The sequence below is a fragment of the Oncorhynchus gorbuscha genome, linkage group LG05 (genome assembly GCF_021184085.1).
Source record: "Oncorhynchus gorbuscha isolate QuinsamMale2020 ecotype Even-year linkage group LG05, OgorEven_v1.0, whole genome shotgun sequence".
In the NCBI taxonomy this organism is placed as follows: Eukaryota; Metazoa; Chordata; class Actinopteri; order Salmoniformes; family Salmonidae; genus Oncorhynchus; species Oncorhynchus gorbuscha.
The window spans coordinates 92,486,983-92,500,443 of NC_060177.1; the positions used below are offsets into that span (position 1 = coordinate 92,486,983).

At 43.9% G+C, this 13,461-nt stretch overlaps 1 protein-coding gene across 1 annotated transcript in view; it reads right to left on the reverse strand.

Moving 5' to 3' along the window:
- Positions 1-7,526: 7,526 nt before the first annotated feature.
- LOC124036667 (sorting nexin-18-like) overlaps positions 7,527-13,461 on the reverse strand; it is a 29,326-nt gene continuing 23,391 nt past the window's right edge. Inside the window, exon 3 of the mRNA XM_046351508.1 lies at positions 7,527-10,550. Within this exon, the coding sequence (XP_046207464.1) occupies positions 10,297-10,550 (254 nt within the window). The 3' untranslated portion in view covers positions 7,527-10,296. The remainder of the gene's footprint in view (positions 10,551-13,461) is intronic.

Below are 13,461 nucleotides of genomic sequence, written 5' to 3' on the forward strand. Positions count from 1 at the left end.
GGTTAGGGTCAGGACACTAGGGTTGGGGTTAGGGTTAGGGGTTAGGGTCAGGACACTAGGGTTGGGGTTAGGGCACTAGGGTTAGGGCACTAGGGTTAGGACACTAGGGTTGGGGTTAGGACACTAGGGTTGGGGTTAGGGTCAGGACACTAGGGTTGGGGTTAGGGTTAGGGGTTAGGGTCAGGACACTAGGGTTGGGGTTAGGGTTAGGGGTTAGGGTCAGGACACTAGGGTTGGGGTTAGGGTTAGGGGTTAGGGTCAGGACACTAGGGTTGGGGTTAGGGTTAGGAGTTAGGGTCAGGACACTAGGGTTGGGGTTAGGGTTAGGGGTTAGGGTCAGGACACTAGGGTTGGGGTTAGGGTTAGGGGTTAGGGTCAGGACACTAGGGTTAGGGTTGTTGTTTGTATGCACCTGTAAGATCTTGTTCACAAGTGTATTTGTTGTGAAATAAAATAATAACAACAAATGTACTGTATATATTATATATATATATATATATAATATAATAATATATATATATATATATAATATAATATATATAATATATATATACACTGCTCAAAAAAATACTAACACTAAAATAACACATCCTAGAACTGAATGAATAAAATATTCTTATTAAATACTTTTTTCTTTACATAGTTGAATGTGCTGACAACAAAATCACACAAAAATTATCAATGGAAATCAAATTTATCAACCCATGGAGGTCTGGATTTGGAGTCACACTCAAAATTAAAGTGGAAAACCACCCTACAGGCTGATCCAACTTTGATGTAATGTCCTTAAAACAAGTCAAAATGAGGCTCAGTAGTGTGTGTGGCATCCACGTGCCTGTATGACCTCCCTACAACGCCTGGGCATGCTCCTGATGAGGTGGCGGATGGTTTCCTGATGGATCTCCTCCCAGACCTGGACTAAAGCATCCGCCAACTCCTGGACAGTCTGTGGTGCAACGTGGCGTTGGTGGATGGAGCGAGACATGATGTTCCAGATGTGCTCAATTGGATTCAGGTCTGGGGAACAGGCGGGCCAGTCCATAGCATCAATGCCTTCCTCTTGCAGGAACTGCTGACACACTCCAGCCACATGAGGTCTAGCATTGTCTTGCATTAGGAGGAACCCAGGGCGACCTGTACCAGCATATGGTCTCACAAAGGGTCTGATGATCTCATCTCGGTACCTAATGGCAGTCAGGCTACCTCTGGCAAGCACATGGAGGGCTGTGCGGCCCCCCAAAGAAATGCCACCCCACACCATGACTGACCCACCGCCAAACCGGTCATGCTGGAGGATGTTGCAGGCAGCAGAACGTTCTCCACGGCGTCTCCAGACTCTGTCACGTCTGTCACATGTGCTCAGTGTGAACCTGCTTTCATCTGTGAAGAGCACAGGGCGCCAGTGGCGAATTTACCAATCTTGGTGTTCTCTGGCAAATGCCAAACATCCTGCACGGTGTTGGGATGTTAGCACAACCCCCACCTGTGGACATCAGGCCCTCATACCACCCTCATGGAGTCTGTTACTGACCGTTTGAGCAGACACATGCACATTTGTGGCCTGCTGGAGGTAATTTTGCAGGGCTCTGGCAGTGCTCCTCCTTGCACAAAGGCGGAGGTAGCAGTCCTGCTGCAGGGTTGTTGCCCTCCTACGGCCTCCTCCACGTCTCCTGATGTACTGGCTTGTCTCCTGGTAGCGCCTCCATGCTCTGGACACTACGCTGACAGACACAGAAAACCTTCTTGCCACAGCTCGCATTGATGTTCCATCCTGGATGAGCTGCACTACCTGAGCCACTTGTGTGGGTTGTAGACTCTGTCTCATGCTACCACTAGAGTGAAAGCACCGCCAGCATTCAAAAGTGACCAAAACATCAGCCAGGAAGCATAGGAACTGACAAGTGGTCTGTGGTCCCCACCTGCAGAACCACTCCTTTATTGGGGGTGTCTTACTAATTGCCTATAATTTCCACCTGCTGTCTATTCCATTTGCACAACAGCATGTGAAATTTATTGTCAATCAGTGTTGCTTCCTAAGTGGACAGTTTGATTTCACAGAATTGTGATTGACTTGGAGTTACATTGTGTTGTTTAAGTGTTCCCTTTATTGTTTTGAGCAGTGTATTAATAAAAAAAGAAAAGTAATTTGTGTTCCTGATTACCTCACTGCTACAGTCAGTAAATTAACCTCGTTCCACTGTGTTAAAAGCTGGAGCAGAGAGATCGTAGACTGGTCCCAGATCTGTTGGTGTTGTCTAATCAATAACCTGGTCCCAGATCTGTTTGGTTTTGTCTAATCAATAACTTGGTCCGAGATTTGATTTGTGTTGTCTAATCAATAGCTTGGTCCCAGATCTGTTTGTGTTGTCTAATCAATAGCCTGGCCCCATATATGTTTGTGTTGTCTAATCAATAGCCTGTTCCCAGATATGTTGGTCTTGTCTAATCAATAACCTGGTCGCAGAACTGTTGATGTTGTCTAATGAATAACCTGGTCGCAGAACTGTTGGTGTTGTCTAATCAATAACCTGGTCGCAGAACTGTTGATGTTGTCTAATCAATAGCCTGTTCCCAGAACTGTTGGTGTTGTCTAATCAATAGCCTGTTCCCAGATCTGTTTGGTGTTGTCTAATCAATAGCTTGGCCCCGTATGTGTTTGTCCTGCCTCGCCAACACCTATCCTGGTCCCACTGGATAACACAAACAGCTCTGGGACCTGTCTAGAGAGCACGGAGCACACAGAGGAACTGTGTCCTAATGAGCTGGCACGGTGGGTGCATTCGACTGCAGCAAAACTCCCATAACGACTGAATCAGTATCCTTCCCGCCCCACCCTGCGATTCAACAGTACCACTGTGAGCCAGAGGAGGAAATGGTGAAATAAGTTGAGAACAGTAGCTGGTAAGGTGCTTAAGGAGCAGGCCATGGCTATTACTGAATTGTAGACTAAACACTTGTTGTATATGGAGTAAAGAGTGTACAAACATAACCTCTTGGTGTGTGCGTGTGTGTGTGCGTGTGCGTGTGTGTGTGTGTGTGTGAATTGCACAAGCCTATGTCTCTCTGCATCGAACCCTCATCACCTACAGCAGTGTTGCTAGAACATACAGGAAAGGTTCTACTCTCTGAGAATGCCCTCAAGACATTTTATGGACAAACGCCATTGTGATATTGTATAATAATAATATATGCCATTTAGCAGACGCTTTTATCCAAAGCGACTTACAGATATTGTGACAGCCTTTTCCCTGCCAACATTACCAACAGTTGATAAAGGCTTCTCAAAACTCATACTATAAATCAGGAAGTGGAATCAGGAAGAAAACAGAGACTTGCATCACAAATGGCACCCTATTCCCTATCTAGCGCACTACCACCAGGGCTCATAAAGCTCAGGTCAAAGATAGTGCACTATGTAGGGTATAGCATACCGTTTGGGACTCAAGAACAAGATATTTCATCATTCTCACTCTCATATCTCTTCGTTGATTTTTTTTTTTGGAAGGGAGGAAGTGGTCATTTATTTAAAAGGAAGTCCTCTCAGTCGTTTAATGGAAGTGGTGTAGTGAAGGTGTTACTGAACAAGTATAGGATACACCTAACGCAGTGGTTCCCAGACGTTTTATAGGCCCGTACCCCTTCAAACGTTCAATGTCCTATTGTTACGTCAACATGTCCTATTGTTACGTCAACATGTCCTATTGTTACGTCAACAACATGTCCTATTGTTATGTCAACATGTCCTATTGTTACGTCAATAACATGTCCTATTGTTACGTCAACAACATGTCCTATTGTTACGTCAACATGTCCTATTGTTACGTCAACAACATGTCCTATTGTTACGTCAACATGTCCTATTGTTATGTCAACAACATGTCCTATTGTTACGTCAATAACATGTCCTATTGTTACGTCAACATGTCCTATTGTTATGTCAACAACATGTCCTATTGTTACGTCAACATGTCCTATTGTTACGTCAACAACATGTCCTATTGTTACGTCAACATGTCCTATTGTTATGTCAACAACATGTCCTATTGTTACGTCAACAACATGTCCTATTGTTACGTCAACAACATGTCCTATTGTTACGTCAACAACATGTCCTATTGTTATGTCAACAACATGTCCTATTGTTACGTCAACATGTCCTATTGTTACGTCAACAACATGTCCTATTGTTATGTCAACATGTCCTATTGTTATGTCAACAACATGTCCTATTGTTACGTCAACAACATGTCCTATTGTTATGTCAACATGTCCTATTGTTACGTCAATAACATGTCCTATTGTTACGTCAACATGTCCTATTGTTACGTCAACATGTCCTATTGTTATGTCAACAACATGTCCTATTGTTACGTCAACATGTCCTATTGTTACGTCAATAACATGTCCTATTGTTACGTCAACATGTCCTATTGTTACGTCAACATGTCCTATTGTTACGTCAACAACATGTCCTATTGTTACGTCAACATGTCCTATTGTTATGTCAACAACATGTCCTATTGTTACGTCAACATGTCCTATTGTTATGTCAACAACATGTCCTATTGTTACGTCAACATGTCCTATTGTTATGTCAACAACATGTCCTATTGTTACGTCAACATGTCCTATTGTTACGTCAATAACATGTCCTATTGTTACGTCAACATGTCCTATTGTTACGTCAACATGTCCTATTGTTACGTCAACAACATGTCCTATTGTTATGTCAACATGTCCTATTGTTACGTCAACAACATCTACAAGATGTCCTATTGTCATGGCCTCTAAACCTTCCTGTCTACTGGGCCCTATTCCAACTAAACTACTGAAAGAGCTACTTCCTGTGCTTGGCCCTCCTATGTTGAACATAATAAACGGCTCTCTATCCACCGGATGTGTACCAAACTCACTAAAAGTGCCAGTAATAAAGCCTCTCCTGAAAAAGCCCAACCTGACACATGAATTCGTTTTTCAAACTACTCGGCCTATATTCGAACCTCACATGCCTCTATTATCATATATGTATATATATATATACATATATTTTTTAAAAGATGTTGCTTCTTGAAGAGAAATAATGTTTATGAAATGCTCCTGGTTTTAGACCCCCATCATACTACTGAGACAACACTTGTCAAGGTGGTAAAATGACCTTTTAATGGCGTCAGACCAAGGCTCTGAGTCTTTCCTCGTGCTCCTAGACCTTAGTGCCGCTTTCGAAACCATCGTTCATCACATTTTTTGGAGAGACTGGAAACCCTAATTGGTCTAAGTTCTGGCCTGGTTTAGATAGTTCTGGCCTGGTTTAGATCTTATGTGTCTGAAAGGTATCAGTTTGTCTCTGGATGGTTTGTCCTGTGACAAATCAATGGTAAGTTTCGATGTTCCTCAAGGTTCTGTTTTAGGACCCCTATTGTTTTCACTATATATTCTACCTCCTGGTGATGTCATTCGGAAACAAAATGCCAACTGTCACTGCTATGCAGACAAAACACACCTGTACATTTCCATGAAACATGGTGAAGCCCCAAAAATGCCTACCCTGGAAGCCTGTATTTCAGACATAAGTGGATGGTGGCAATTTCTTTACTTTTAAACTCGTACAAAACAGAGATGCTAGTTCTATGTCCGGAGAAAAAAATGAATCTGCTGTCGGATCTGACAATGAATCTCGATGGTTGTACAGTCGTCTCAAATAAAACTGAAGGACCTCGGCGTTACTCTGCACCCATCTCTTCTTTTGACGAACATATCAAAAATATTTCAAGAGCAGCTCCCCCACCCCCCCCCCCATCTTCTTAACATTGCAAAAAATTGTAAACTTGTCCAAAAAAATGATACAGAAAGCTAATCCGTGCTTTTGTCACTTCAAGATTCAACTTTTTTTTCCACTAACAAGCAAACTAACAACATATAATCGTGTTCAGTGTGACTCAACAGATAATCATACTGATACCGATAAAATCTTACAATACAAATGAATACCAGGTCAGGACCAAAACATCACAGTTCATGCCTCAGTCTTATGAAAAAGAAGACTTCCAAGTGCTTTTTTCCCCCCTTCTCTTTCTGCAGAGTTCATTCTGCTGGAATGTGAGGAGTTTGTACACAGCAGATTCCTCATGGAAACAGGCACTGGTCTGTTTTCAATTACTGCCTGTCTGTTGAGCCTCTGCTGCTCTTTGATGGGCCGCTAGCCTCACAGAGGTTACCCTGGACAGATCTAGGAACATTCTGGGAGCTATCACTACCCTCAATCCAGGGACCCTGGACACAGAATTGGCAGATCTAGGAACCCAGGGTTGTATTCATTAAGGCACACAATAGCAAAACCTTTTGCAACAACAACAACGTTTAGCCATTCCTTCAGACACTGGGTTCATGTTACAATCCAAACGGAAGGCCCCAGTATCAGTATAGACCCTTCTTTGACCTTATTCTGTTTTAATGGAAATTACACGCAAACATTTTACTCCATCAACATGTTGAGTCAACCCGGAACATTCCGTGAAGAACTGAACACATGGTCACCTTTGCTCTCCAGTCTTGACAATAGCAAACAGCCCTCAGAGCCAGACTAAGCTCTGATTACAGCAGTTTACTTTGTGTGTTTTTGTTTTTGTGGAACAGGCATCTGGAAACAATTTTCATAGGACAGTAAAGTATTTCATTTACAGGAGGTCAAGGAGAAGGCAGGGGGAAGTCTTGTCTGTCTGACAGTGTTGTACACATTAACAGAGCCCTACCACTAACCCAGTTAATGTCCAGAAGAGCTGAAAGGACTGTCTCAGATCCTGCTGCCATCACCCACCACCACCACATCCTTCACGCATGGATTCTCCTCCAACCCAAACAAAACACACTTCCTTCCTTTCTCCAAATATCTATCTATCTTTCTCCATTCCAAGACAAGGCTGAGATTTATTTTTTTCCACAGCAAATTTGTCTGTGACAAAACTTTTTTTCTCTCTCCCCAGTACAGACTCAGGGATTAATACGATTTCTCAGGGATGATGGATGTTCAATCAAACAACAAACTCTTAAATAAGTACCACTCAAATCTTCCGTCACATTCAGTGAAAAGCTGTTGAACTTGGCTGTTTGGAGGATGTACCTTGTCATCTTCTCTGGCACCTTTAAAACACTGGACATGTGCATCTGATGGCTAGCCTGATCCTGAGTCTGATCCCGAGCCTGATCCTAAGCCTGATCCTGAGCCTAAGCCCGATCCTGATCCTGAGCCTGATCCGGAGCCTGATCCTAAGCCCAATCCTGATCCTGAGCCTGATCCTAAGCCTGATCCTAAGCCTGATCCTAAGCCTGATCCTGATCCTAAGCCTGATCCTGATCCTGATCCTGCCGGCAGGTCTGTCATCAGATCAGTGTAGCCTACGTCGGACTAGTTAGATTACGTGTGAAGAAGCAGGGAGAAATGAACCCTTTCGGAACCAGACAAGACCCCTGGGAGTCCCTGAGCAGAAACATCACAATGTGACGGCAGACATGTACAAATGAGATACGTGGAGGAGTTTATGTAGTTTATTTAGTCTCTGACTCGACACGAAAACTGGCACATAAGTTGAAATAACAGGAGAGTCAGGCTGGCTGAGGTGTCCAGATCTGCACTAGGATCAGTAGACAATTAATAACAGGAGAGGAAGGATGTCTACCCATCAACCAGTCTGACTGACAGACTAACATCCATCAAACGTAAAAAAAAAAAAAAAGTTAAAAAAAATTAACATTGTGCAAGAATAATATTTAGAGAGTCATTTTTTTCAAAATAACTTTGTGATTTCAGGGAGGGCTAAAATGTCCAGTTTAGTTTCAGTCTGAGCCGACAGTCCAGTCCATTTCAGTCTGTGTTAATCCATTTCATTCTGAGCCGACTGTCCAGTCCATTTCAGTCTGTGTTAATCCATTTCAGTCCGAGCCGACTGTCCAGTCTATTTCAGTCTGAGCAGACTGTCCAGTCCATTTCAGTCTGAGCCGACTGTCCAGTCCATTTCAGTCTGAGACATGTTCCTTTGCGTTCCAAGGCTCTGAACCTTTAAGCAGGCAGAGTTCATGGTCCCATGATATCCACTGAATGGAATCCAAGCCTGCAGTAAGAACAGAACAGGTTAGTTATCCCACCGAGCGCAGTGTCGCTTTCTTCCTCTCTGTGTAAATCAGCCTTGTCCCAGTCAGAATGATCCAGTCACGTGCTCTACATTGACGCCCCTGAATCAGACTTCAGTCTCTGAAGGGAGAATCATCGAGGTCAGCACTCCAAGCAGTCCAGACGGACTCTGCTCCCCATCGGCTGAGCACTTCTCTCAACTCCAACAAAACACAAGTCCAAAAGCATCGCGTGGTCCTTGATAATCTTTATATAATATTTGCAACAAACAAGCATCTTAAAAACTAAATATGAGAATATATTTATATTACATAAAACTTTATAGAAGTTATTTAATTTTTTTTTTTTAAATAATGTATCATCAGAGAGAGACAATCAAAAAAAGCGAAGGCACAAGTCCGGTTGTCTGGTCTGCTAGGAGTCTGTGTGTGTAAACATGCTCCTGCTAGAGATGGGACTTCCCAAATGGAACACTATTCCCCTATATAGCTCACTACGCATAGGGGCTCTGGTCAAAAGTAGTGCACTATATACTAGGAAGTATGAAGACATTTGGGACACACACTATGCGGAGCTCAAGTGTTATAGCAGAAGGCAGCATTATAACGGTTTAAAGCCACTAACGGTAGAGACTCCCCCCTCTGAACTGTCCCTTTATGGGACTCCATCTTAATAACCAGTCACGTTTTTTAAAACAGGTTTAGTGGACATAGTGTGATCTACAAGGTTAAGATACCTTCCCGTGTAGCTACAAGCAGCAGTAGGGAATAACAAGTTTACAGGAGAGGGTATTTTAAATCGTCCCCCCCTCAGTCTTAAGTCACGATTAGGATAATAATTAATCAATAATTAAGATAATAATCCACCCACTCGCTGGACTAAAGACACCTACCAAACCAAATCGCGACGAGGATAGCCCTCGTTAAAATCAACACTTTACTACAACCAACCGAAGGCTTGCCTCGTCGTCGATCAAAAACAAAAAGAGAAGCTTTAACGACCTTCTGCTTCTGTAGTCTCACGTCTGAGTGGCTCAGTGTTTTCTCTCCATAGAAAAGCATTGGGCTGACTGCCGCCTCAGTGTTTTCTCTACATAGAAAAGCATTGGGCTGTCTGCTGCCTCAGTGTTTTCTCTACATAGAAAAGCATTGGGCTGTCTGCTGCCTCAGTGTTTTCTCTCCATAGAAAAGCATTGGGCTGTCTGCTGCCTCAGTGTTCTCTCTCCATAGAAAAGCATTGGGCTGTCTGCTGCCTTTCGGACCGTCTATGTCCAAACAGTAAAATAAAATAAAAATATGGAAAAACATTTTTTCAGTGTAAACTTAAAACGACTAAAACAAGATAAAGTATGTAGAAAAACTAATATATATATATATTATATATATATATATTTCTTAAATAACAGCCTCTTTAAAAAGTAACAATCATCATAACAAAAGCCAGACTGTCAGGGAGAATCTAAAATTAAAAAATGGTGCATTTAAGGAATATTTGTCATGGCATGGTGCCCCCATTAATTTCATTAGAATGTTTGAGTCACTCAGACAGCATAAACCACATGGCAAAATGGGTGGAATTATAGGATATAAGCTTTAAAAAAACTGCAAATGTTCTCTCAGCCACATGGCAAAATGTGTAGAATTACAGGATATAAGCTTTAAAAAAATTGCAAATGTTCTCTCAGCCACATGGCAAAATGTGTAGAATTATAGATATAAGCTTTAAAAAAACTGCAAATGTTCTCTCAGCCACATGGCAAAATGTGTAGAATTGCAGGAGATTAGCTTTAAAACGGATACATTTTGTCACGCTCATGGCCACGCCCCTGCCACACCCACCACCCAAGCCCCATTTTGATCCAGGAAAAACAACACTTCATTAAAACCCATTTAAACAGTAGCCACCATACATGGAATCAACATCCAGCCTTCAGGGAACTATCCAGGTCGGTCAGTGTTGTCTGTGTCTTCTCACAGTGGATTGTATTGCTGTTTGGCAGTTGAAGGTAATGTCCACCTGGGGCTTCAATGATTGGCCGACTGAGGGAGGTCAATGGTCATTTCTGGACCAATCGGGGAGGGGGGGGGTCGGATATGAGATCTCGACCAATCAGAACGTGGTCAATCGGATTTAGACCAATCAGGGGTGTCCCTTAGTCTCCCCCCTCTACTCTAAGCGTTGTCATACTTCTGTAGGGCCTCCTCCAGCTTTCCGGTGATCTTCTGGAAGAAGCCGATCTGCTCGGTTAGATACTGCTGCATCTGGGCCTTGAAGTCCCTCACCCGGACCTGATGGAAGTGCTGGATCTCTGCCAGCGTGGCGAAGGAGATGATGTTACAGCGCTCGTTGACGCCGTCCGCCTGGGGAGCGTCCATCTTGCCTTCCTCAACGTGCTTCTGGGACTCCTTCACCTTGGTAAGTGCTCCTGGAGAGAGAGGAGAGAGGAGAGAGTCAGTACTCCAGGAGAAAGATGAGGGTGAAAGGTCCAGGAGAGAGAGGAGAGGGTCAGTACTCCAGGAGAAAGAGGAGAGGGTCAGTGGTCCGGTAGAGAGAGGAGGGTCAGTGGTCCAGGAGAGAGAGGAGAGAGGAGAGGGTCAGTGGTTCTGGAGAGAGAGGAAAGGGGAGAGGGTCAGTACTCCAGGAGAAAGAGGAGAGGGTCAGTGGTCCGGTAGAGAGAGGAGGGTCAGTGGTCCAGGAGAGAGAGGAGAGGGTCAGTGGTCCTGGAGAGAGAGGAGAGAGGAGAGGGTCAGTGGTCCTGGAGAGAGAGGAGAGGGTCAGTGGTCCTGGAGAGAGAGGAGAGGGTCAGTGGTCCTGGAGAGAGAGGAGAGGGTCAGTGGTCCTGGAGAGAGAGGAGAGGGTCAGTGGTCCTGGAGAGAGAGGAGAGGGTCAGTGGTCCTGGAGAGAGAGGAGAGGGTCAGTGGTCCTGGAGAGAGAGGAGAGGGTCAGTGGTCCTGGAGAGAGAGGAGAGGGTCAGTGGTCCTGGAGAGAGTGGTCCTGGAGAGGAGAGGGTCAGTGGTCCTGGAGAGAGAGGAGAGGGTCAGTGGTCCTGGAGAGAGAGGAGAGGGTCAGTGGTCCAGGAGAGAGAGGAGAGGGTCAGTGGTCCTGGAGAGAGAGGAGAGGGTCAGTGGTCCTGGAGAGAGAGGAGAGGGTCAGTGGTCCTGGAGAGAGAGGAGAGAGGAGAGGGAGGGTCAGTGGTCCTGGAGAGAGAGGAGAGGAAACAACAGAATAGAGGGTTAAGTCTCAATTGAAAGCAAGCTCACATATGTGCATCGCGTGGGGCAAATAGTCTGAGTTGCCATTTTTATCGACAGCATTAAAAAGGCATAGTTAACCCAAATTACAACATGACAATGGTTTCCTCACCCTGTACGTTGTCTTTGGACAAGGTGTGACAGAAATCCATGCTTTGGTTTAGTTTCCCTAACACTGTGCCAACATTTTAGCATTTTGTGGCACAAATATCAGACTTTTTCCACACATGTTCAAAACGCCTATAAGCAACTGTGTTGAGCTTCACAATGAATTTGAGATATTTTCCGTTAATTTGGACATGATGTGAAAAAACCCCCCGCTAATATTGGTCTCATAACTTAAATGATATGTGTGCTACAAATGCTAAAACATCAGCATGTGGAAACAGTAACCAGGCAAACAAAACCCTTAGCATGTGGAAACAGTAACCAGGGAAACAAAACCATTAGCATGTGGAAACAGTAACCAGGGAAACAAAACCATTAGCATGTGGAAACAGTAACCAGGGAAACAAAACCATTAGCATGTGGAAACAGTAACCAGGGTAACAAAACCATTAGCATGTGGAAACAGTAGAGGGAAACAAAACCATTAGCATGTGGAAACAGTAACCAGGGAAACAAAACCATTAGCATGTGGAAACAGTAACCAGGGAAACAAAACCATTAGCATGTGGAAACAGTACCAGGGAAACAAAACCATTAGCATGTGGAAACAGTAACCAGGGAAACAAAACCATTAGCATGTGGAAACAGTAACCAGGGAAACAAAACCATTAGCATGTGGAAACAGTCCAGGGAAACAAACCATTAGCATGTGGAAACAGTAACCAGGGAAACAAAACCATTAGCATGTGGAAACAGTAACCAGGGAAACAAAACCATTAGCATGTGGAAACAGTAACCAGGGAAACAAAACCATTAGCATGTGGAAACAGTAACCAGGGAAACAAAACCATTAGCATGTGGAAACAGTAACCAGGGAAACAAAACCATTAGCATGTGGAAACAGTAACCAGGGAAACAAAACCATTAGCATGTGGAAACAGTAACCAGGGAAACAAAACCATTAGCATGTGGAAACAGTAGAGGGAAACAAAACCATTAGCATGTGGAAACAGTAGAGGGAAACAAAACCATTAGCATGTGGAAACAGTAACCAGGGAAACAAAACCATTAGCATGTGGAAAGAGTAACCAGGGAAACAAAACCATTAGCATGTGGAAACAGTAACCAGGGAAACAAAACCGTTAGCATGTGGAAACAGTAGAGGGAAACAAAACCATTAGCATGTGGAAACAGTGGCGTCATAACTTGTCCTGCTGACAGGGTAAAGAATCCAACGTGTAATTTTGTAATTTGGGTGAACTCTCCCTTTAGAGGAAGAGTTCTAAAGTCAACATCATTACTTTACCATTACACAGACATAACATTATATGACATAAAGAGAATTCCATTAAAACCTCTCATAACAGATCATTATAAGATCTACAACAGGCTCGATGACACCGAGGGCTCAACCCAAAAATAGTCTCCAGATTCCTGGCATGAACAACCGGTTCCCATCGGCCTGAGATCTGACTAGGCCCGAGTCTGTGTGCATTATTATTGGCTATGATAATGGGTCTGAAAGGGGGAAGTAAAAGCTAAAAATACTCATGTATTACCGCACAGGCCTGGTCTATAGCCATGGAGGGGATTTAAAGCATTACAACGCAGCATGGTTTTTCAAACTATGAATACAGTCCAGGGCACAGACAGAGTTCCGGGGGACAGACAGAGTTCCGGGGCACTGACAGAGTTCCGGGGCACTGACAGAGTTCCGGGGCACTGACAGAGTTCCGGGGCACTGACAGAGTTCCGGGGCACTGACAGAGTTCCGGGGCACTGACAGAGTTCCGGGGCACTGACAGAGTTCCGGGGCACTGACAGAGTTCCGGGGCACTGGCAGAAGCCAACAGAACATGGGAAGGGGAATTCATTTGTTTGTCTTTTTGTCAATTTAGGATACTCTTAATTTACATGCAAAAGCAATGCTACTTCATTAACCTAAACAAACAATATTGTGAATATTAAGTTATATTC